Source organism: Salvia splendens, chromosome 13, assembly GCF_004379255.2.
Source record: "Salvia splendens isolate huo1 chromosome 13, SspV2, whole genome shotgun sequence".
In the NCBI taxonomy this organism is placed as follows: Eukaryota; Viridiplantae; Streptophyta; class Magnoliopsida; order Lamiales; family Lamiaceae; genus Salvia; species Salvia splendens.
This window is the reverse complement of record NC_056044.1, coordinates 28434727-28458885: the sequence shown is the minus strand read 5'-3', so window position 1 is coordinate 28458885 and position 24159 is coordinate 28434727. Positions and strand designations below refer to the sequence as shown.

The window sequence follows — 24159 nt, the reverse complement described above, 5'->3', positions numbered from 1 at the left end:
TCCTGTTGACGACGATGATTCAATCGTCGGAGGAAGATCGCAGAGTCGTCGAATTTCTAGGGTTTGTGTGTGTCGGCGCCACTGAGGAGAGAAGAATGGTGAAAAAAAATGAATTTATATGTTATAATAATCAAGCTTAGAAATCCCTAAGTACGATTAATTTAATTAGTTGTATACTCTCCTAATTAAAGCAGCTGCATTAATTATAAATTATTTTGTATGCATAACATTTGGGCCATGAGTATTATTTATTTGGGGTTGTTGTGTCCCGGCAGGTATGTAAACTTTTATTGGGCTCTTTTTTTTGGAGCTATTTGGATATTCTACTTCTAATATTATTAGAATTAAATCCTTATATTAATTATTTTATTTTTGTTTAACATAGTTGGATGTTTTTTAATTTACAGAAAATTAAATTTGAATTATACTCTTTTACTCCCATAAAAATAAGTACATTTTTCACTTTGTGATGTCCTATAAAAGTATCCCTTTTATTTTTGGTAACTTCTTTCTCTCTAATAAAGTGGCCCCCGTTCTCCACTAATAATACTATGATTATTTTTTCTTTATATCCTTCTCTTACTTTATCAATTGTATATTAATTCTCATGTCATCTCAAAAGTTCATATTTTTATGGTACGGAAGGAGTATTTTATTTATTTTGGTCGTATTAATAATTAATTATTTATCGTAACCGATATGGATGCTCTGTTGAAAGTCCTATTATCTGAACCGATGTTGTTCGTGGTGAACATAATTCATGTATTTTGAATGAGAGTAATTTCGTTTCGTCAACTTTAAATTGAGATGAAGGTAATTTTAAACACTCTTTTTTTCTAAATATCAATAATTTTATAAATGCATTTAGGAATCCCACTACATTGAAATATAAATTTGTTAACTAAATTTATAATCATATAATTGTTATAGTGTTATGAATACTTATTGTAATTAACATATATCCATAATATTATTATATCCTTTTTTTTCTCTTTTTTTCTCACTACTTATCTTAGAAATTTTCTTTATTATTTGAAAATTTTATGTCCCGTGCATAGCATGGGTGATAACAGTAGTTCTATTTAAATCTTGTAGTAGTAGTAGTAATAATAATGTGCATGTAAGTATTCTACAAGAATCAAGTCATTTATCTCCAAATATGGCTTTAACATCTCTCAGTACTATGTAATCACCAAGTAACAATAACAAAAATTCATTCCTCGAAAATGGAAGAATTATAAAGTGTAACAAGAATGAAAACCTAATTTTTATTGTTAAAAAAGGAGTGGAAAATGATACTAATGAATATTTTTTTTGGCCCCAAAAGTCATGCCAAAATTCCAGTTGCTAGGAACGACATTAATCGCCTGGACAACAGAGCCATCACTAGTTGTAACCTCAAAAGAGAGTGCCTTCCCGAGCAGGATTTGGCCAACGAGCTGCCAATTCTGGCCCCAGTTACGGGTCATCTGAGTCCACCTGGAGGCGCCCGAGCTTCTGACCCGAACGGATTTGACATCCCCGGCCCCTCCGACGTTGTAGACGAGGACGAGCGTCCAGTACTTGTTCCCGCCCATCACGAACTTGACTCCGTCGGTCTTCCCGCACTTGACGCGCCGGTAGACGACCGGGACGACTCCGGCCTTGTACTCGGCGATCTTGAGGTACATGGGCATGGCCAGGTCGAAATGCTTTTGAGGGGGATTGCACCATATGTCCGTGGTTTTGGTGTAGTTGGGCGGGCAGAAGTTGGTGGCCGTAACGCGGATTTTGCCGGGCTTGCACGCTCGTGGGGCATTGACGCACACGATCTCGTAGCACGTGCCACAGGCCGCGCCGTCGTTGAAGAGGGCGGTGCTTAGGGCTGTCGTCGCTTGCCCGTACCCTTGGTTGACTACATTTGTGTATCCACATGCTGCTCCTGTGTTCAAAACACACCAAATTGTTAGTAGGAGTATCAAATAACGTACTTGATACGTGGATACAAGGAAACAAACCTCTGTGAACATTTCAATACCAAATACTATTATGACTAAATTTATAAGTTATTTATGCATATGAAGTGGCCACATGTCTTTGGGTTGGAATCCACCGATATGCAATCTTTAAATTTCAGAAGAAAAAAAAAGAAGATGGAGACTGTATTGGCCCAATGATAAATGGATGAATGCCTAGCAAGGATGGAGCCAAATTTATCGATATAGGGGAGAAAAAATATATATATACAAGTAAAATTTGAAAATATATGTGGGGAAATTGGAGGAGGGGCACTACTCCTATGCTAGATTTGTTATTGTGGTTGAGAATAAAGGTCTTAGATTCCAACTTACTATTACATGATCTTAAAAGTTTTTTGGTCTATTTATTGTAAAAAGCCGGCATAGGGTGAATATGTATTGTATACCCATTCCATCACGGCCATCGGGTGGGCCGTAGAAGGTTGCACGAGCGAGACCCCATCCACTCCCTACTAAGCTGGCTTCGTCACTACGATTGCCATCAACAACACCCAAAGCTACTGCACAAATACCTACTAAACCAATCAACATCACTCCATGAAAACCCATCTTAACTCAAATCTCAATATGTATTAGTACTTCAATCGAACTAGAAAGTTAATTCTATGTTTCTTCACAAGTTGATGTACTCTATTTATAATCATCATCAAAGGTTTGTTGTGCAGATTATCATGTTGACTACTCACTTAATTGTGTTACCAAAGTAAATCTGGTACCGAATATATATTTTAATTACTTGATCTTATTATTCCACAAATTTTAGATTATAATAAAATGTAATTAATTACTTGATCTTATTAATTACCATAGTGTATCGCTATTGAATGAAATTTTATATACTGTCATGTTTAAAAGGGCAACTGCATACTGAGTCTTTATAAGTTTTACAAAAGTATCTCTATACTAAGTAATATGTTGACAAAATACTTATAGATGCTTCAACTATAATTTTCTACTTAGTTAATACTACTAATGGAATTAAATATGTAGGAAAAATCTTTGCCATTAATATATAAATTTCTAAATATAAATAACTCAAAACTAAATTAGTTGGTTAGCTTCTGTATACATAAATCATAAATTATAATCATATTTGTAGGCTTGATGACTTTCACATTTTACTTAAATGAATTGTTTGGTGGCCCAACACTCAAAAAAAGTTGTTTATTCACATAAGTCCAATAGTTCAATCACCTAGGCATTTTAATTATTTCATAAGCCCAATCTACACTAAGTATTATTTAAACATAAAACCTAGTTAATTTATTACGTTCTACAATACAGAATATATACTACAAATTAAAGTCTAATTTTTGTCCCCTATATTTGTCCTAAAATTCTTTTTAGTCCCATACATTAAGTTTGTGATCTTATGGTTCATAACATATTGTTTGGGTATCTTTTGATCCCAAACATATTATTTTAGTCCAAAATAAATTTTCTATTAAAATTAACGGTTAAAGTAGTTGACCAATTTAATAACTTAATTATAATCTAATTAACCTAATTAACTTAATTAATTTAATACTCCTTTCGTTCCCTCATTGCTAAGACAAAACCATTCCACACAAAGTACAAGAAGAGAATGTTTAGAGTGTTAAATGGATAGATAATAAAGTGAAGTAAATTTGGTAATTTTAAATTTATATTTTCATTTGTATAAAAATTGAATTTTTATATGCATGAAAAATTCTTTGATTTTTTTAAACTGGTCATTCATAGTTAATTAATCCTAAAATTCTTGTTTCCTAAAACAGAATTTTTCATAGCTCTCTGCCAACTTAAATTTTGGTCAAACACAGTCATTAATTTTAACAGAAAATGGTTATTTTTTAACAAAACAATATGTTTGGGGACCAAAAGGTACCAAAACAATATGTTAGGGATTAAAAAGTTACAAACTTAATGTATGGAACAAAAAGTTTTTTTTTTATGAAAAATATAGGAAACCAAATTAGACTTTAGTCTATAAGTACTATATATGGAGATACTATTAAGTTATTATAATCTGTTAGAATTATTTAATCTACAGTTCCACACCTTAGCATAACTTGAAAATATTGACTTCTGATTATAAAAGTAACAAAAAAAAAAATTAATAATTCCTACTATAATAATTCAAAAACTAAAACAAATTCTAAAATAATTCACGCTTCAATCTAAACTACTATTACAGTACTTTAATTCCAATATTTCAATCAAGAAAGAAAAAATCTTAATTTTCTTATATTTTTATTAGTTTGAATTTTTGATTTTAAAGAGTGTTAGATGGACATATTAAATTAAAATAATCTTTTGTGAAAATGACTTTTAGCCTATAAAAACTTAGACTATTCTCTCTTCATTCTATAGCAGTGGAGACATTTCTTTGTGGCTCGTGATTTAAGAAAAATTGTGTTAAGTGAGTAGGAAATGAAAAAGGTAAAGAGATTAAGACAAAATAAAGTAAAAAATGTAAAGTAAGTGAGAAGAAATATGTGAACTTTTAATAAAAAGGAAAATGACTCTACTACTATGGAATGGATGAAGTACCGTATAGTAAAATGTATATATGTCTTTAGTATAATTTTCAATTTAATTAATAACGTCACTTGTTATAAATAGTGAAAGAGGAAAATCGTGGTCATTGATCTCCAAAATTTTTAATATAAATAGGGTACGTTTTTCACGAAACATAAATCATCTATCTTCTCTACACACAAAGCCTGAAAGTCCATTTCTCCTCTGCAATAATCACGATCTCGATTTCAATGGAAAGTTTTTCTTTGAAAATGGCAGCAATATTCATGGTGATTTTTGTGTATGGTCCAGCATTTGGAGATTGTATGACAATCGATATAAAATGCAATGAAGGGCAAAAATACGGAGATAAGTTAGAACGATCATTTTGTCAAGATTTACCAAGTGGACTTGGGAAACTTTGTGTGTGCCTTCGTAAGGATGGTTCTACTACTAACTAAGTCAGCTATGGTAGCTAATAATGTAGTGGAAAATTAGAAAATAAACTTGTTGACAAATAAATAAATCGATGAATAATGTTTTTGGTTAACCGCCGGTTCGGTTCGGTTCGGTTTGTGCATGCCTAGGTGAAGGAATCGGTAATTTCTGTCAATCTTATTCATTCAAAATGTACAAACTCATACACTCTATATAGGCCTACATTCTATCAAAATAAGGAAAACCTAATTTACATTTAATGTGTATCTTCTATCTATGGAAAGCTATCATACCATATCAATCATGTATAATTATGTATTATTCTCTTGATTTCTTTCCTACACTCCCCCTCAAGTTAAGTAACGGGATTACCGATACTCAACTTGTCCAATACTTCTCGGAATGACTTCGAGTTCACCGCCTTCGTCAGGATATCGGCTAGTTGGTCTTCAGACTTCACATAAGGCATCTCCACCACTTTAGCTTCAATGTTTTCTTTGATGAAGTGTCTGTCTACTTCCACATGCTTGGTTCGATCATGCTGAACCGGATTCTCGGATATGCTAATTGCCGCCTTGTTATCACAGAACAATCTGCACGGTTGGATTGGGCGAAGATTCAATTCTGTCATGAGCTTCCTTAGCCACAATATCTCTGTCAACCCACTTTTGATTCCTCGGAATTCTGCCTCTGCACTAGATAGTGCCACCACTTTCTGCTTCTTGCTTCTCCATGTCACAAGATTTCCTCCTGCAAAGGTAAAGTAACCAGCGGTTGACTTTCTGTCGTTCGGGTTGCCGGCCCAATCAGCATCAGTAAAACCATGAATCTCCATATGTCCATGTTTTTCAAACATGAGTCCGTGTTCAGTTGTCCCTTTCAAGTATAGAACTATCCGCAAAGCTGCCTCCCAATGCTCTTCTTGAGGTGCGTGCATGAACTGGCTTACTATTCCCACGGCATAGGCGATGTCTGGCCTAGTGTGTGATAGGTAAATCAGTTTCCCAACCAACCTCTGATATCTCCCCCTGTCGGTCTGTCTTCCTTTTTCCTTTAACTGTAGTCCATGATTCTGCACTATTGGCGTATCTGCTGGCTTGCAATCTATCATTCCGACCTCAGCCAATAGGTCCAGTATGTATTTCCTCTGACTTATGAAGATCCCTCTTTTTGATCGGAGTACCTCTATTCCCAGAAAGTACTTGAGAAGTCCTAAGTCTTTCATCTCAAATTCTTTGAACAAGTTCTTTCTCAACTCGCCGATTTCCTCTTCATCATCTCCTGTAATGATCATGTCATCCACATATATGATAAGGCACGTGATCTTGCCACCTCTCTTCTTCAGAAACAGAGTGTGATCTGAGTTACTTTGTGTATACCCATATTTCTTCATTACCTCAGTAAACCTTCCAAACCACGCTCGTGGAGATTGTTTTAATCCATAAAGTGTCTTCTTCAACTTGCACACTTCACCACCTTGAAACTCTGCTGAGAATCCGGGAGGAGGTTCCATAAAAACAGGTTTTGGTAGCTCTCCGTGAAGGAAGGCATTGGTTACGTCAAATTGATGGAGAGGCCAATCCTTGTTTGCGGCAACGGAGAAAAGTACTCTCACAGTATTGATCTTGGCCACTGGGGAGAATGTTTCAGCATAATCTACTCCATATGTTTGAGTATACCCTTTCGCCACGAGTCGAGCCTTGTATCTTTCTATTGTCCCATCCGGCCTCCTCTTGATCGTGAATACCCATCGACATCCAACAGTCCTGGCCCCTTCAGGGAGCCTGTCTTTCACCCATGTGTTATTCTTCATTAAAGCCTTCATTTCTGTTAACATTGCTTCTCTCCAGTGTTTGTGCTTCATTGCTTCTTCAGCTGATCGTGGAGTTTCTTCTTCGTCATATAATGCAGCTGCAAAAGCTCTTGCCATTTTCGTCAAGTTTCCCTGCACGAAGTTCGCCACCCCATATCGGCTCCTCTTTCCTATATTCTCTGGCGAGTATCTTTTTGGTGGGACTCCCCTTGTACTCCGAGGGGGGAGAATATACCGTCCGGTATCTCCATCAATGTCGTTTTCTTCCATTGGCTCTGTATCAATTTGGTCACTGGTAATAGGAACAGGAGTAGAGTCTGAATCGGGAATTACCTCGGATATCGTCGGAGGAGTATTTTGGGTTGGCGACTGAGATGACTCCTGTGGCAAGACCTGCTCGGCGGTAGTGACTCCACTTGGTTCTGTTGGATCCTCAATCGAAGAGCTTGACGATGGCACAACCCAACTTAGATAGTCCACAGTACTACCTGTGCAGCTAGTCCATGGCCGATTTCCCCAAATGATGAGTCGGCTTTGTCGCCGTCGGTATCTGCGGAGGGTGTTGCGGATGTTGGTGGCATGATCCTGCGTCGAGCCGCCTCCGTCTTCACCCACCCGTAGGCCGCTTCTACTGATGGGTAAGGCTCTTCTTTCAGTATTTCTCGACGTATTGGATCGTATTCTTGATTTAATCCCGTCAGGAACTTGATCAATCGTTTCTCGTTTGAGTGCACTCGGTACTGGTCGATCCCCTTGTCACAGCATGTTACGGGCTGTTTCTGGCAGCGGTCAATGTTAATCCATAATCCGTGGATTCGTCGGTAATAAGTTTCTAGATCCATGTCTCCTTGTCTAATTGAGATAACTTTGTCTTCCAAATCATAAATCAAATACTTATCTGCCTTGCTTTCATATGTCACGGCGAGGCTATCCCACAACGCTCTTGATGTTTGGTGATGCGCGAAATCGGAGATAATGTCATCTTCGATGTTGTCCACGATCCAAGAGAACACTATGAGATCGTTCTCTTCCCATTCCTCGAAGCCCTTGCTCCCTGGGCTTGGCGGTTCGTTTCGGATATAGGAATAGGCCCCCCGGCCTCCTATCTTCACTTTCATCAATCTGGACCATAATGGGTAGTTTCTCCCATTTAGTTTGAAGGCTACTGTAATGCCTTTGCTGTTCCTCAAGCTTTTTGTCTCGTCTGTGGTTTCTGTGTTTAGTTTGGTCTCATCTTCTTTGTCTGACATATTGTTGGCTGTAGGGACTGATTTTTGGGTTTGATTTTGGTCGGAAAAGGGTCGAGAATTGGTAATTGGCTATGATGAAAAAAATTCTGAGCCTAGGATCGAAAAAACTGCTCTGGTGCCATGAAGGAATCGGTAATTTCTGTCAATCTTATTCATTCAAAATGTACAAACTCATACACTCTATATAGGCCTACATTCTATCAAAATAAGGAAAACCTAATTTACATTTAATGTGTATCTTCTATCTATGGAAAGCTATCATACCATATCAATCATGTATAATTATGTATTATTCTCTTGATTTCTTTCCTACACTAGGTTTGATAATGATAGCAAAAAAAGGAAAATCGATGTTGAAAAGATGATTAGAGAATTTATATCCCTAAAGAGAGCGGGTGGTTGTAATAGTAATTTGTATAAATTGATACTAGTGTTTTGTAATAGTGGTTTAGAATATAATCACCCAAGAGTATAATTTTATCAGTCAGAAGTATCATTTTATCAACTTATATATCTTTTTATCAGGTTAAAGTATCATTTTATCCGCTGAGAGTATCATTTTATCAGCTTATATATAATTTTATCCGCAGAGAGTATCATTTTATCAAGTTAATGTGTCAATTTATCACCAAAAAGTATCATTTTATAAACAAAAGTATCATTTTATGCACTGAAAGTATCATTTTATCATTTTATCAGCCAAAGTGTCATTTTATAAGCCCAAAGTATCATTTTATTAAACAAAAATGTCATTTTATACACCAAAAGTATCATTTTATCAGCTGAAAGTGTCATTTTATTTTAAATAGCTTCAATCTGTCATCTCATTGACTCTACCACAATTTCTTGAATCATGACGACCCAACTCATGACCTTTACATGATACGCTCGGATTTTGCACTATTTTAAGACTATTTTTTTGGTTCGTTTTGGGTGTCAAATTTGCATTACATGTTCATTATTTGCATATTTTATACATTTTAGTATTTTGACGTGTTTTGTGAAAAATGGAGCTGAAAAATGGCATAAAAACGTCAAATCTGGAAGCTGGAACTGAAGTGCAACCCAACGGCCCGCTGGACTCATGCCACTAGTCCAGAGAGTTCTGGAGTTGTCCAGCGGCCCGCTGGGCATAGTCGTGCACGACAGCCTCTGTTCAAACTCATTTTTCTGGCGAGTATCATTTTATCAGGTTAAAGTATCATTTTATCCGCTGAGAGTATCATTTTATCAGCTTATATATAATTTTATCCGCAGAGAGTATCATTTTATCAAGTTAATGTGTCAATTTATCACCAAAAAGTATCATTTTATAAACAAAAGTATCATTTTATGCACTGAAAGTATCATTTTATCATTTTATCAGCCAAAGTGTCATTTTATAAGCCCAAAGTATCATTTTATTAAACAAAAATGTCATTTTATACACCAAAAGTATCATTTTATCAGCTGAAAGTGTCATTTTATTTTAAATAGCTTCAATCTGTCATCTCATTGACTCTACCACAATTTCTTGAATCATGACGACCCAACTCATGACCTTTACATGATACGCTCGGATTTTGCACTATTTTAAGACTATTTTTTGGTTCGTTTTGGGTGTCAAATTTGCATTACATGTTCATTATTTGCATATTTTATACATTTTAGTATTTTGACGTGTTTTGTGAAAAATGGAGCTGAAAAATGGCATAAAAACGTCAAATCTGGAAGCTGGAACTGAAGTGCAACCCAACGGCCCGCTGGACTCATGCCACTAGTCCAGAGAGTTCTGGAGTTGTCCAGCGGCCCGCTGGGCATAGTCGTGCACGACAGCCTCTGTTCAAACTCATTTTTCTGGCGAATTTGAAGTCTGATTAGGGCGTGCCACACACCATTCTCTTCGTCTTTGAAAGAGCTTCGCATTGGTACCTTGATCATCTAAATCGGAGTTCTCTGGAGAAAGTTATGGACGTTCTACCAAAGTCGCGCAAAGCTATCAAGGGCAGAATTTTAGGCGGAAATTCAAGAAAGGAAAGAAGACGTGACCTTGTGAAGTCAAATCTTTTCCTTAACCTATGGGGCACAAAAATTCCATATTTGCTATTGCTTGGAGGAAACGTTTTACCAAGTTTAAATCCTTTTCAATCTTATGTATACCCCATAACCTAATTCATAATATTCACCCTTCCATAGCCCCCAAAAGAGGAGTCTCCAAAGCTCCTCCCTCTCCGCTCCTTAACCTAATTCTTCCATCATTCTTGGAGATTGAAGCAAGGCAAGAGGAGCATGAATACTTCAAAATTCAACCTTGGGTTTTGTTTGTTTATTTCATGTCTCGTACTTTAATTATTGTTTTAGTTCGTCTGTCTATGGATTGCTAAACAATAAAATTTTGAGGTTTGATAGTAATTGATATTTAGGTAGTTCTTTTTATGTTCAATGTTCAGAACTCGTTTCACTTGATTTTTCTTGAGCTTTTTGTTCGACTAATTGGTCGATACCTTGATTATTGTCAATCTTTGATTGGTGATAGCTTTGATTGGTTTATCTTATGTGTTCATACAATAATTGTGACATGAGTATTGATGCATGATAGGGAGAAATAGTGGTAAAACTTGAGTCGAATGAACATAGAACTAATTAGAATAACAAAAGAGGTAGTGAAATCATTATCCTTGAAATTCCTCCGTTTGCCTGATAATATCTTATTTGTTTTATGTTTTTACTTTATTTATTTTTGTTTCAAACCCAAAACTCTTGTTTCTCTAGGTAGCATATGATGCTTAGTACATGATAGACAATTGCAATTATATTCCATGTGTTCGATATCCCTGTACTGACCTTTAGCTATACTAAATCTACCATGTATACTTGCAAGTATTTTTATTGCTAATAAAAAGAGCATCATTACCACACCATCGTTGTGGCTTATTTGCTTTCTTTATTACACTCTCCCTCTTTGATATCCTGTCACTAGCTGATCCTTTGGTACTAACAACGTTTGGAGGATGTACATCAATTACATCAGGTACTGTCATTCCATAAAAATCCTCAACCATCTTCTTCTTTTCAATGACTGAAGGTGCTGCACCATTCCCAAATATATGCTCTTCCAAATCATCAAGACCAACACTTAGCAAAGAAAGATGATCCATACTTCCCTCAGACTTTTGGACTAATCAATAAAGTTGGAGAACAACTTTTTCTTAACTTCCCGCTTTTCATCCAAATCTGCAAGGTAAAAGATAACATAGATACTATCATTTCTCAGAGTGAAAAATAGAATTTTTACAAACAAGGTTAAAAATGAAGCACACGTTCAAATGGTTGTTGCTCCCTAGATGGTAGACCATGGGCTGCCTTTAGTAAAGAGCTCTTCAACCACCTTCTACCAAAATATTTCTCAGGAATGAGATTAGCAGACTTATTCTTCAACAGACAAAATATATGACAACATAACAAACCAATTCTGGAAAACTTCTTACAACTACAGTCGAATGTATCTTGCTCAAAATCATACTACTTAACATCCCATGGTCTACCATATTGGTCCTTGACCTTATGCATCTTGATGTTATCCTCAACAGTTATAGAAACAATCTCACATCTCATACTTATTTCCTGTTGTACATCTTTTAAAATAGAATCAGTGTAGATTGTAGATGCATGTTTCTCAATAGGCAATTGGGTTGACAAAACATGAATAGTTGAGTAATTCAAGTAGTTCAATCGTGAATTGACGCATTCCTTTGAGCTCTCACAGCACAGTTAAAGAAATTGATGAACTGTACAAGATTTGCACATGGCTTTGTGTAGTTTTTAAAAAAGCTATTCTCCGATTCAGACATCGATGTAGTCCTAAGAAGCGACCCCATAGGAAAATCTCGAAAATAAGCAGGAACCCAGAATTTTCTATCTTCAAACATCGATCCAAACCAGTGCACGTCTTCTAATCCATACCGTTCCATTATATCATTCCATATTGTATCAAACTCATCAGGCTCTAACAAATCAGACCAAACACATGCATTCAACTCTTTTTTGAAATCTTCATTACCAAGCAAGAATTTGAGCAATTTATCAGACACTTTAATCATAATATGCCACATACACCATCGGTGTCTTATTTGTAAAAGTACTCGTTGAACAACAAGTTTAAATTACTTTCCATCCCAAAATAAAATGGACTAAAAATAAAAATATAAAACTTCACTTTTTTAAAATTTTATTTGCGCGCGTCGAAATGCCAGCAAATTCTCGAACCATTTTGCATTAAAATGGCAGCAAGAATTCAGACTCGGGCAGTGCAACGTTGGACTTTTCTTTTCTTCAAAATCACCATATCCTCACGCGCCATCTTGCCACTCGCCACTGCTCTGTCCAATAGACCTTCCTGGTTGCTGTATGCATTCACGCGCCTGTTTGAGAGTATTCTAACTACCCAATATTTTAAAATTGCTTACCAAACGGCTATGCTTTACTGCACAGATTCCCATACCATTTAAAAGTTTAGTGAGTGTGTTATGTTTGAGGGAGAGTGTATAATTCCGGTTTGAGTTTGAGAGGCAGCAAAAATAAGTTCTTGATGTAATAATAATAGTACTCTGTAAGACTGTAATAATTATGAATTTTTGAAGTAAGCACACTATTTATCATACCTATACCCACTCGTCCCTACCAAGTTTCAACCTTTTTATCATAAACTACTTTCCTCTTTTCTCCTTTCATTCAAATTCTTCCAAGAAAGTAGTGGTACATTTATAATTCAAAAAAATCAAATCTTTTTTTTAAAGCTTTATATCCTTGTTAAAAAATTTCACATTTGGAGTCTAGAAACGAAAATGGGTGTTTCAGTTTTGGTGTTCCTAGCTGCTTTGTCAACAGGCCTTTTGCTGGATTCCTCTCTTGCCCTCTCTCCAGATGGTATGGTGTTTCTTGTTGCATCTTTTTAGCAGAATCATAGCAAAAGTCTAGTCTTTATGCTCATTTCTTGTTATTGGTCTCTCTATTTCCCTCTCTAGGTCTTACACTGTTGGAAGTGAAAACCAGTTTGAATGACAGTAAGAACTTTCTGAGTAATTGGAATGCTATTGATGAATCTCCATGTAAATGGACTGGTATTACTTGCAGCCAACAAGACCAAAGAGTGATATCTATGTATGTATAACCCTTTTTTTTGTTCATTCATCTAATTTTCAGCTTATCTTAATAGAATTTATTTATGCCTTTAGAAACCTACCATACATGCAGCTTGGAGGATTTATACCCCACAGCATTTGTAAACTCGACAAATTGCAAAGACTGTGAGTCCTCTTGTAATCTTGTTACTTTTATTTTCAGTTTTCAAGTTTAATATTCTAAAGTTTTAATTCTGATCTGAATTTAGGGCACTTCATCAAAATAGTCTTCATGGTTTCATTCCTAATGAGATTGCGCAGTGTTCTGAACTCAGAGCCCTGTAAGTGGAAATGTGGAACCCCTTTTTTTGGTGATTTACACCATTCTTTCATGGAATAAATAGATGTTTTTAGGGATATAAGTAATCCTCATTTGTGAATACTTGGTGAGTTTGTGTAGGTATCTTCGAGCTAATTATTTTCAAGGAGGAATACCTTCGACTATTGGAAACGTTTCTATGTTGACTATATTGTAAGATCAATACATATTTTCTTCAGATTTAACGTCTGTTTACTTAACGTCCTGCTTTATTGATGAATGTATGTAATTTTGATGCGTAGGGATTTATCAAGCAATACATTGAAAGGTGCTATACCTTCTTCTCTAGGTCGTTTAACACGTCTATCATATCTGTAAGTTATATAATATTCTTTCGTACATTGCACTCTATTGCTTGATGGAAGCTGTTTCCAATTGTATTTAGTTTACTGATGCAAGAAGTTGTTTATGCAATGTTTACAGAAACTTGTCATCAAACTTCTTGTCTGGCGAAGTACCAGATGTTGGAGTGCTAAGCAAGTTTGGAAGCAAATCGTAAGATCTTCTTTCTCGAATTACATATGTAACTCTATCAATTCGTCATGTACTTGAATGTCCAAGCCAACAAAATGAAAATGATTTTTTTCACAACAAGATCCTCTAATCCATTTTCTATGTTAGTTTGTGTTGGTGTATATTTATGCTATTGTATCTCATGTAAATGTGAACTGAAAGCTGTTGCTGTTTACATGAATGGTTAAGACATAAACTATCTGCTCTTTCTCTTGAATATATCATTATTTAGATACTGTTCTAAAGTTCATGCTTATACTTAGGTTTATTGGTAATCTAGATCTGTGTGGCCAACAAGTAAACAAGCCTTGTCGAACTTCACTTGGTTTTCCTGCTGTATTGCCTCATGCTGAAAGTAGCGAAGCAACAGGTACTGTATTCTTCGAGTATAGTTCAAATTTCTTAAGTTAAACCACTAAAAATACAACTGTGGTTTATGGCTTTCATTGCAAGTATTAACTTGAACTCATTGGATCTACAGTGCACAAGCAATCCTCCCATTACATCAAAGGTATTGTGATTGGTGCAGTATCCGTGTTAGGCTTTGGGGTTATTTTCCTTGGTTTTCTCTTGGTTTGGCTGCTGACAAAAAAGGAGAGAGTCGCAAAAAAATACACAGAAGTGAAAAAACAAGTCCATCAAGAAGCAAGTATGAACCTATGAAGTGCCTCTTCAAAATCTTTGCAGATTCCTTAAATATTTTTATGTCTTATTTTCTAAACTACTTTTTGTAACAGGAGCCAAGCTCATAACTTTCCATGGCGATCTTCCATACCCTTCGTGTGAGCTTGTCGAGAAAATTGAGTCTCTTGAAGAGGAAGATGTTGTTGGAGCTGGAGGTTTTGGAACTGTTTATAGAATGGTTATGAACGACTGTGGAACTTTTGCTGTCAAGAAGATTGACCGGACAAGACAAGGCTCTGATCAAGTATTCGAGAGAGAGCTCGAGATCTTAGGTAGTGTGAAGCACAGAAATCTAGTAAACCTAAGAGGTTACTGCCGCCTCTCTACAGCAAGGCTCCTTATATATGACTACTTGGCCATGGGCAGCTTGGACTATTTCTTGCACGGTATAGTTTTTTCTGGTCGAATTCAGTGAAAAACCAATGTTTTGATATGGTTAGTAACAATTCCCACTGAATGTGATCAGACAACATCCATGAAGAGCGTCAGCTGAACTGGAATGCTCGCCTAAAGATAGCTATCGGCTCTGCTAGAGGAGTGGCATATCTGCACCATGACTGCTCTCCGAAGATAGTCCACCGTGATATAAAATCGAGCAACATTCTCCTAGATGAAAACCTTGAGCCCCATGTCTCAGACTTTGGCCTTGCTAAGCTGCTGGTGGACGAGGAGGCTCATGTGACGACTGTGGTTGCAGGCACATTCGGCTACTTGGCTCCAGGTTCGTTTGAATACATAATGTTGGAGTACCCTCTCCCCTTATTTAGGCCTTAAAAGGGGGAGATGGGGCATATTCTAATACGAACATGGTGCAGAGTACTTGCAGAGCGGTAGGGCAACAGAGAAGTCAGACGTGTACAGCTTTGGTGTGCTGCTGCTGGAGCTGGTGACGGGCAAAAGACCAACGGATCCAACGTTCGTGCAGAGGGGGCTGAATGTGGTGGGATGGATCAACACACAGAATCGAGTGGAGGACATAGTAGACAGGAGGTGCAGGGACGCAGCAGTGGAGACGGTGGAGGTGCTTGTGGAGATAGCAGCAAGATGCACGGATGCAGACCCGGAGGAGCGCCCCACGATGCAGCAAGTGCTGCAGATGTTGGAGCAGGAAGTGATGTCGCCATGCCTCAGTGAGTTCTACGAGTCGCATTCTGATAAATGTTGAAGTCGTTATTTTTACTGTGGTTGCGTAAATATACCATCTCCTTCGACTCATGGATTTAGGACTGTAAATTAATGCATTTCACTCGAGTGTGAATGCACCATTTTGCCGCACAACAATCATTGTACATTCATCTGGCTTTAGCTTCGTTTTCTGCTACTAGTCGTGGTTTATGCAGTGTTTTAAACCATAGTTGACACGAGTTATCAATCAACCAGTTGAAAGAGAAAACACATCTCATATTTATTCTCATGATACAAGACAAAGGGAGATGCTGGGAAATACAGCAAGCAAGAGATTTTTGATGGTCAAATTTCGGAGATATTAATCTCAACTTCATCTGCTGGTTTGGGATGACGGAGATATGACATTCCAGCATTAGGATTAACCAGTTTCCATCTGCAAAATATTCCAACTCAAAACTCTATCATAATTCATAACTAACTTAGTTTGGTCATGTATGAAAAAAACTACTCCTTCTATCCGCCATTAGGAGTCCCGATTTACCATTTTATTTTGTCCGCTATTAGGAGTCTTGGTTCACTTTTATTATAAATGGTATGTACACCTTACATTCCACTAACTTATTTTACTCAAATTCTATTATAAAACTAATATATAAAAATGAGCCCTACATTCCACTATCTTTTCTTACCTACTTTTTTTTTTATATTTCTTAAAACTCGTGCCGAACTCAAATGTGACTCCTAATGGCGGACGGAGGGAGTAAGTAATTTAACCTTAACGTGTAATTGAATACTCTCCCCGTCTCATAAAAATATGGACAATAGATATGGTACGGAAATTAAGACAAAATTGGTAAAGTAAGAAAAAGATGAGAATGATATGATAAAATAAGAGAGAGGATGAGAATGATAGTTAAGGTAGTGTTAGTGGATAATGAGACATACATTATTAAATTTATATAATTTTCTAAAAAAGGAATGCACATATTTTTGTGGGACGGAAGAAAATGGAAAATGCACATACTTTTACGGGATGGAGGGAATGATCTAGTACTTTTCATTTTTTTCAATGTTGTTAACTTTTGTGATTATTTCCTTCTAAATCATTTTCGAGAATTATTTGAGTTTTCGTGTTCCATTATTCAAATAGTATTTGAATTTCACTATTTAATTTCTTATATTTCCTTATATATATGTGAACTTTGAAAAATGCTACTCACACTTGTAACGAAAATAAAGCCAAGTTTTAATGAAATCTAATTAACATACAAGACACTGTTGAAATCTAATTAACATACAAGACACTTGTAACGAAAAAATGCTACTCACACTTGTAATGAAATCTAATTAACATACAAGACACTTGTAACTTTGAAAAATGCTACTCACACTTGTAACGAAAAATGCTATTTTTAATACGTATCATGTTAATTTTTTAACTAATTCATTGTATATTTCTGTAAAATTATGCTAACACTGTTGGTTAATCATCTCCCAACTAATATTTGTTTGGATATACTAACAAAAAATAATTTAGTTTGCTATCATCAGAAGCGAATCGAATCATAAAAAAGATTAATTACATATTCTGGTTTTTCCCAACAAATCACAATTAATATCCTGAATAATACTACTCCATCAGAACATTGCAAGTGTTGTTTGATTCGAAATCAAATAGCAATATGAATTTGTTTGTAAAGAGATCATTTTCTTATTTACATTTTAAATTAATTCAATAATATAATAAAAAACTAAAATAAAAAAAATAAAATATTTATAAAGATAAGGATGACCGCGAGATTGCTGAAATTAGAAGACTATCTTTTAGTTATTTTTTCCGATTAGTCTCCTTGATTTTATTTATATCTTTTACTTATTCATGATATTGAGTTCACGTCCCTCACTTTGAACGACGAGTTCATGATATTGAGTACATAGCAATGAATAAGGATTAGTTGGTAGAGATTTTCTTACATCTGTCCGTACAATCTCTCTTGAGACTGAGAGCTGTCTGCAAATCCTGGTGTCACATTATCGATCCTAGCGCTTTCAGAAAATTGCACATTCACAACGACGACGACAACAACAAATCAGATGATGAGACGGTATATCTACGAGTTACTTTTCCCAAAGTTGTGCCGAACAAAACTGTCGATAAAGTTCAAGTTCCATCATAATGGAAAGTCATTAATGTCGTATGAATCCGAGCACTCTAGCGAGAAAATGATTAGTTGGGTTGGGTCAGTTAAAGGTCTAATCTGCATCAGCCATAAGAACTTTGAGGTGCCCATAGCCATATGCAAAGGTCAACTAAAGATTCTCCCACTTACTACCACTTCCACCTCCTCGTGCGAAATATTGCAGCGCTCCGTTGCAATTGGTTTTATTGACGAAGATTACAAAGTAGTGCAACTGCGAGAAACACCGCCGCTTCATGCAGAATTATACTCAAGCAGGTCAGCTTCTTGGAGCGAGTTGACCGGCGATTTGGGGGTCCTTGATGGTGTAGATCTAGAGTTTTCCTATATTAGTCCGATAAAATCATGGTGCAATAATGGCTAGTTTGCGCACTGGTTCCTGGAATACTATGGGGGTTATTGCACGAAAACACTAAGTGTCAAAATACTAAGCTTGGATACGAAGAAGAACGAAGTGTGTGTTTCAGACAGTCACATTGCCGCCCATTTTTGTTTTTGCAGTCGTTTCGCTGCATTGACTTTTTAGAGGTTTCTGAGAGGAGTAACACGGTGGACATTGTGAATTGAGTTGGAATGACGTGATGGATGTGAGAGTAGCCACTGCGGTAGCTCTGTGGAGGACTGGTTTAGTGTTGTTGGAGCATTAACGGGGGCGGGGCTATTGGAGCCCGTGGTCTAGTTATGCTTCTATAGGACCTGACTTGCGGGCAAGTTCATCTGCAGGCATGTCTTGCCGCCACAGTCCAGGATTGTTGAGTGTAGAGGCAGCTTCGTCTCACTACTAGTTTGCTTTTATAAGTCTTCTATGCTTTTTACTTGGAAATTATTCAATTAGTATTTTCTTTTTATCCTTGTTTTTCATTTTTATACATGACAACTTCAAAGAATGCTACTCATGTATGCTTTCAGTTATGAATCAAATTATCCATTTGTGATTGAGCTTGCCCATGAAAAGGAAAATATATCTTTATAGTACACGTATATTTAGTTCATACACATGCCAGACAACTTCGGATCGATCTCGACTTATTTAAGTTGATTAACATCAGTTACATGAATCAGACAAAATTTCAAAATAACAGTACATATAATGAAATTACTTTGTGATATCAAAACCAAAGAAAAATCATGCATAGCACAAGAAAAAGATTACCGTCTAACCTTTTGAGCTCTAATGATACAGCATCTTAAACCAATAATACAACGATTGATTTTGAACATGCGGATACAAAACCTGGGGTCTCAACTCTCTAGCTCGGCTATATACTTGCGCCCGAACCTGGAAAATTAATGCATATATATTCAGAAGTCGTATCAATCTGAAACTTTTTAGTTAGTTTCATATTTTATAACATCAAAATTTGAATTAAGTCTACTGTGAGCAATACATATTAAGACTAGAACATGATTTGATTTGTAGTTGGAGGACTAACCTTTCAAATATGGTAGTTGTTGGTTTCTCGTAAAATGAAGAAGAGGCAAGAACACGAAGCCTAACACCAATACTTGGTTGCAATTGGCTGGCACAAGTTAAAGCTAAAGGATTGCAGTCCACCATTTCAATCTCTATGGTCCTATTTCCAGTTAAGTATAAAGAAGCAGGCCTGTGGATCCCTTCTAGTTTGTAGCAATGTTTCATGCTAAGGTATTTAAGCTCGGGAAAGCTTCCGTATCTTGGTTTCCATTGCACCAAATCACTCTCTTCAATTGGCAGAAATCGAAGACTCCTAAAACTTTCCCTTTGTGTTTCCCAGTGAGACCCTTGAAAGGCGTAGGATCGCAGTTTTAGCACTTCAAGAAGAGGCAAACAGCCAATGGCATCCATGTGTTCCCACGGAAATCCCAAACCACTCAAATGCAACTTTCTCAAATTGCGTGGAAACTTCAATGACCCAGGAGTCACCGGTAAAACATGACTATACTTGACCACTGGATTTGTGAAACTGATTTTGAGTGTTTCCAAATTTCCAAGTGTTGAAACACAATCAAAGCATCTCAAAAGGTCGTTCTGCTGGTCATCATAAGGTGTTAACTCAATCCGTATTCCTAGTTTCTTTATGTTGGGAATTCTTCTAGAGAGTTTCAAGATAGTACAAATGCTAGCTAGCATTCACGGCTACAAGTGTTGAGAGCTTATTCAAAGAAGCAACATGAGATGGAGCTACAAGGCTCTTTCCCACTATCTCAATATGCTCTAATTCTTGCATATCCCATATTTGTGTTAGTATATATGATGGAGCTCTACAATGTCTAATATTCAGATGTGGATGGATAATCAAGACTCGAAGATTAAAAAACTTGGATATAGTTGGAGGGAGATCTCCATTGCAAGTTAGAGCAAGGTACTTTAGTTGGACTAGTGACAAGATTTCTATTGGAAAAGTATAGAAACGTTGTATAAGAGCATCTATTTCCCTTAGCAACCTGAAACCGACATCTATAGGGATTGGATATTGGTGGTAAGGACCATAGAAAAGGAGGGAATGTGTAGATGATGCACAATTTAATCTCACTGAGTCGCGAAACTCTTTGATGCCAAATAAAATGTTATTTTCGATACACAAGCCCCACTGACCTTTTAAACTTTCTTCTGAGGCATCAATTAACTTATTTAAGACATGATAAAACTTGTTCTTGCTAGCTTCTACTCTACACACGTGCCGCCACGTAGAATGAAGCCGACAAGTTTTATACGCTAAAAGAAAATTCATCACAAGTTCTATTCATGCTCTTGAAGCTGCGTAAAACAAGACTATAGATGACAGCTAGCTCTCTCAAACAAAAACTTCCCCAATCATATGCGGGTAACAACCCTTCAGCGGTGAGCATAGTGATGATCTTGGAAGGGGGAGTATCATAATCTTGAGGTAATACTCCCATAAATAGAAAAAGGCATTTTAAGACATTGTGGTAAGTAGTCGTAACTTGGGAAAAGTACCTTTGATATTTCATTATATGCATCCGTGAAGACTGAATTTCTCTTTTTCTCTACTTCATTCTAGTAGACTGGGTCTCTATTTTGCGATTCTGATAGAGAGTCGGCAACAGTGACTATCATGAGAGGTAGACCTTCACAAAGCTTGGCAATTTCAGTAGCAACTTTGTACAGTTGAGGAGGGCAACTCTCATCACCAAACACTTTTTTACATAGTAAATCCATACTCTCTTCTTCGTTCAAAAATCGCACCTCATACCAAGATTCATCACTCACATGAGCTTGAATCCATTTTTTATGTCGGCCAGTGATCAAGACATGAATACATCCATTTTTTATGTATGGTAAGGAATGTTCCAAGAAATTCTGTACTGGCGTCTCCCAGACATCATCCAACACAATGAGGCATTTCTTGCCGTACAATTTTTCTTCCAAGCAGTCACCTATTTCTTCATCTCCTTGACCAGAGATTCCACACAGTTGAGCAAGAATGCCTCGTGAAATTTGATTGATCGGTTGAGGTACTCTGCCTACAGTGACCCAGGCATGACACTCATATATGCTCTGAATTTCGGGATCTTGATAGATTTTCATAGCGAGAGAGGTCTTACCAACGCCAGCCGTTCCATAAAGTGCGTACACATGCTTCCAGCTGGGATATCCAAGCATTCTGGTGAGATCACTCTTGACTTGTTGGAACTGGTCTGATAATCCAATCATCTTTGAGTTGTTTCCATGAAAACCAATTATTGAGGAAATAGGTTCGTCTTGAGGCATATACTCTACTTGATAAAAGTATTCATTGAAAATATCATCAAGCGATTGGTACAACGAAAAATGAACATCATTTTCCAGACTCTGCAGATCAATGGAGACTATTCAAGGTGTGAAGGAATCTGGAGTGTGAGAAGGGATTCCAATGAGTCTTCGAATTTCCATATGGTCTCTTTGATTTTTTCATCCAAAGCATTTACCTTTTTCCTGCATCTGCTAGCACTAGTGTCGTCCAATATTTCCAGAATATTTTTCTTGTTGAGAGCGGCCACAGAGGCTAAATCGAGAACATTCATTGAATTCGTAAGAGAAAGCACAGCACCATAAGCCGTCATTTGTTTGGTGGTTGCTGAGTGATGGCGGAAAGAATAAAGTCAATGGTGGGGGAACTGGAAAGAAATAAAGTTGGTAATGTGAGACTGAGAGCAACTTGATAATTTGAGTGACACGAGATATGTTATTATAATTGTCACTCCAATTTGGCTGACCAAAAAAGGTTGTGCACATTCAGTTGAAATACAGTATTATTCAGGATGCATCAAATTAAACCAAAAATCATAAAAATAAATTAATTTGCATAACATCAATAAAAAATTCCGTGCCTGTAAAATAAGAGTAATCTGAAAAATGAGCTACCAAGTCTAAAACCCTAATTTTACAGATGAAAATACCTAATTTGCATGATTTGGTATGATGGTAACTTGCATGGGTTTGGCAGAGCTCCAACTGAGGACTGAATATTTCAAACATATTCCTGACTGGTTGTAGACTAGCTTTCTTAACGAGTTGGGTCTTTCAGATGATGAGGTACACTTTCCGAAGGAATCTAGTCAAGTTTCCGCAGTTTCTGCAGCTGCTAGACGACCTAACCTTGACCTCTCTGGAAACAAAATAAAGGATTTGGAAGAATTTCACCCCCAATGTCTCCTTGACTTTATTGGCGAGTCGGCCACCCTTGATCTGATCTTTGAAGCAATCTGCTTCAGGGATCACTTCCGACTGGGATCTGCATTTCCATTCTTGATGCTTCGCAGAATCACCTAGTGGATCGATCCACAAATGTCTAGGCTTGGTGTCAAATTTTAATGTCTTGCACCTGCAAGGGAACAATTACCTGTGAATCCCACCAGAGTTGGCATTAGCCAGCAGCCTTAGCTCTGTCATAAGCAAACTGCAAAATGCTTCAGGTGTTGGAAAAACATTGCTACAGAAATATCCCAACTTGAGAGTTCTGGTTTTGAGGAACAACAATCTCAATTGCCAAATAACTTCAAAGGAGTAAGCTCTCTCTCCTACTATCCTCCAACCAGTTCACTGAAGATTTTCAAAGAAAATTCCTCAGCAGTTTGGACGAGATGCTGATGAGCAGAAAAATCAAGTCTGCAGACCTGTAAGCGAAAAAGATAGGGAAACATGAGTACTATCAAGATTCAATGACAATCATGAGTGAAGGAAATATGATGGTGCTTTTGCGTTAGTGACCATTTATGTATCTATTGATTTGTCCAACAACAGGTTCCATGGGAAGATTCCCAGTGAGATTGGGAACCTAAACTAGTCAAGAAATGGTTTTGATGAAAGAATCCCTTAATCACTTGGGGACTTGGTCGAGCTTCAATTCTTAGACCTCTAAAACAATAAACTCTCAGGAATAAAGCTTTACCAGCATGACTTGTTGAAATTTGATAAAAAATTGTCCCACATCGGTGGGCATTAGGAAATTGGGGGGAGTGGCTGCCTATAAAAGGGGCACTCCTCCCTCATTTGTAATCCATCCCAAATATTGTATTCTCTTCTCCGTCTATATATAAGCGGGCTCTGCAGAGGGTGCTCGGAGATGTAGGCAATTTGGCCGAACTCCGTTATCAAAGTTTCGGGTGTGTTCTTTCTTTATTATTTATTTTGTTCCGCATTTATTTCTGGCTTTATTTTTTGTTGGGATATTGTATTCAATATTATTTGCGGGTTTGGTAGTAGTGTTTTGTACGGTTCTTTTGGGTGTTTTTATATTGTGATAAATACACCGACTGATAAATTCTGTTAGGAATCTGGTATTTAAGAGGGACAGTGTCCTCGCCAGTCTTTCCAAAGAATTTATTTGGAGAAGTAATTTTATCGAGTAGACCCCATTGGGTTAACTCTGAAATTACTGAATCGGTTCATTTCACTATTTGAGAGAAAATTACCCGGTTTTCTCAACAAGTGGTATCAGAGCCAAGGTTCGTCCTTGGTTCTATTTGTTTGTAATATTGAATACTTTATTTTGAGTCTGTAATGGCGGGTAATGATCAAGAAAACAAGGCTAGTTCTTCGTCATCGTGGTCGAGGTTTCCACTGTCAAATATGAAATTGACGGTGGAGATATTTGACGGTACTGGCCATTTTGGTATGTGGCAGGGGGAGGTTCTAGACTCTCTTTTCCAGCAAGGTC

At 36.8% G+C, this 24159-nt stretch overlaps 1 protein-coding gene across 1 annotated transcript; it reads left to right on the top strand.

Moving 5' to 3' along the window:
* The first annotated feature begins 12673 nt into the window (after window positions 1–12673).
* LOC121762941 (LRR receptor-like serine/threonine-protein kinase FEI 1) lies at window positions 12674–16017 on the top strand. Its single transcript, XM_042158971.1, has 12 exons — window positions 12674–12923; window positions 13022–13157; window positions 13232–13303; window positions 13387–13458; window positions 13578–13649; window positions 13739–13810; window positions 13920–13991; window positions 14273–14379; window positions 14491–14658; window positions 14747–15079; window positions 15160–15414; window positions 15509–16017. The coding sequence occupies exons 1-12, from the start codon at window positions 12842–12844 to the stop codon at window positions 15856–15858; spliced, it is 1791 nt and encodes a 596-aa protein (XP_042014905.1). The 5' UTR covers window positions 12674–12841; the 3' UTR covers window positions 15859–16017.
* Window positions 16018–24159: the final 8142 nt, after the last annotated feature.

What these genes read in the sequence shown, in the direction of transcription:
- LOC121762941 (XM_042158971.1), top strand. Translation starts at nt 12,842, where the DNA reads ATGGGTGTTTCAGTTTTGGTGTTCCTAGCTGCTTTGTCAACAGGCCTT. An exon ending in TGTTCTGAACTCAGAGCCCT is followed by an intron (nt 13,459 to 13,577) that starts GTAAGTGGAAAT and finishes GAGTTTGTGTAG; the next exon opens with GTATCTTCGAGCTAATTATT. An exon ending in CTTGGACTATTTCTTGCACG is followed by an intron (nt 15,080 to 15,159) that starts GTATAGTTTTTT and finishes GAATGTGATCAG; the next exon opens with ACAACATCCATGAAGAGCGT.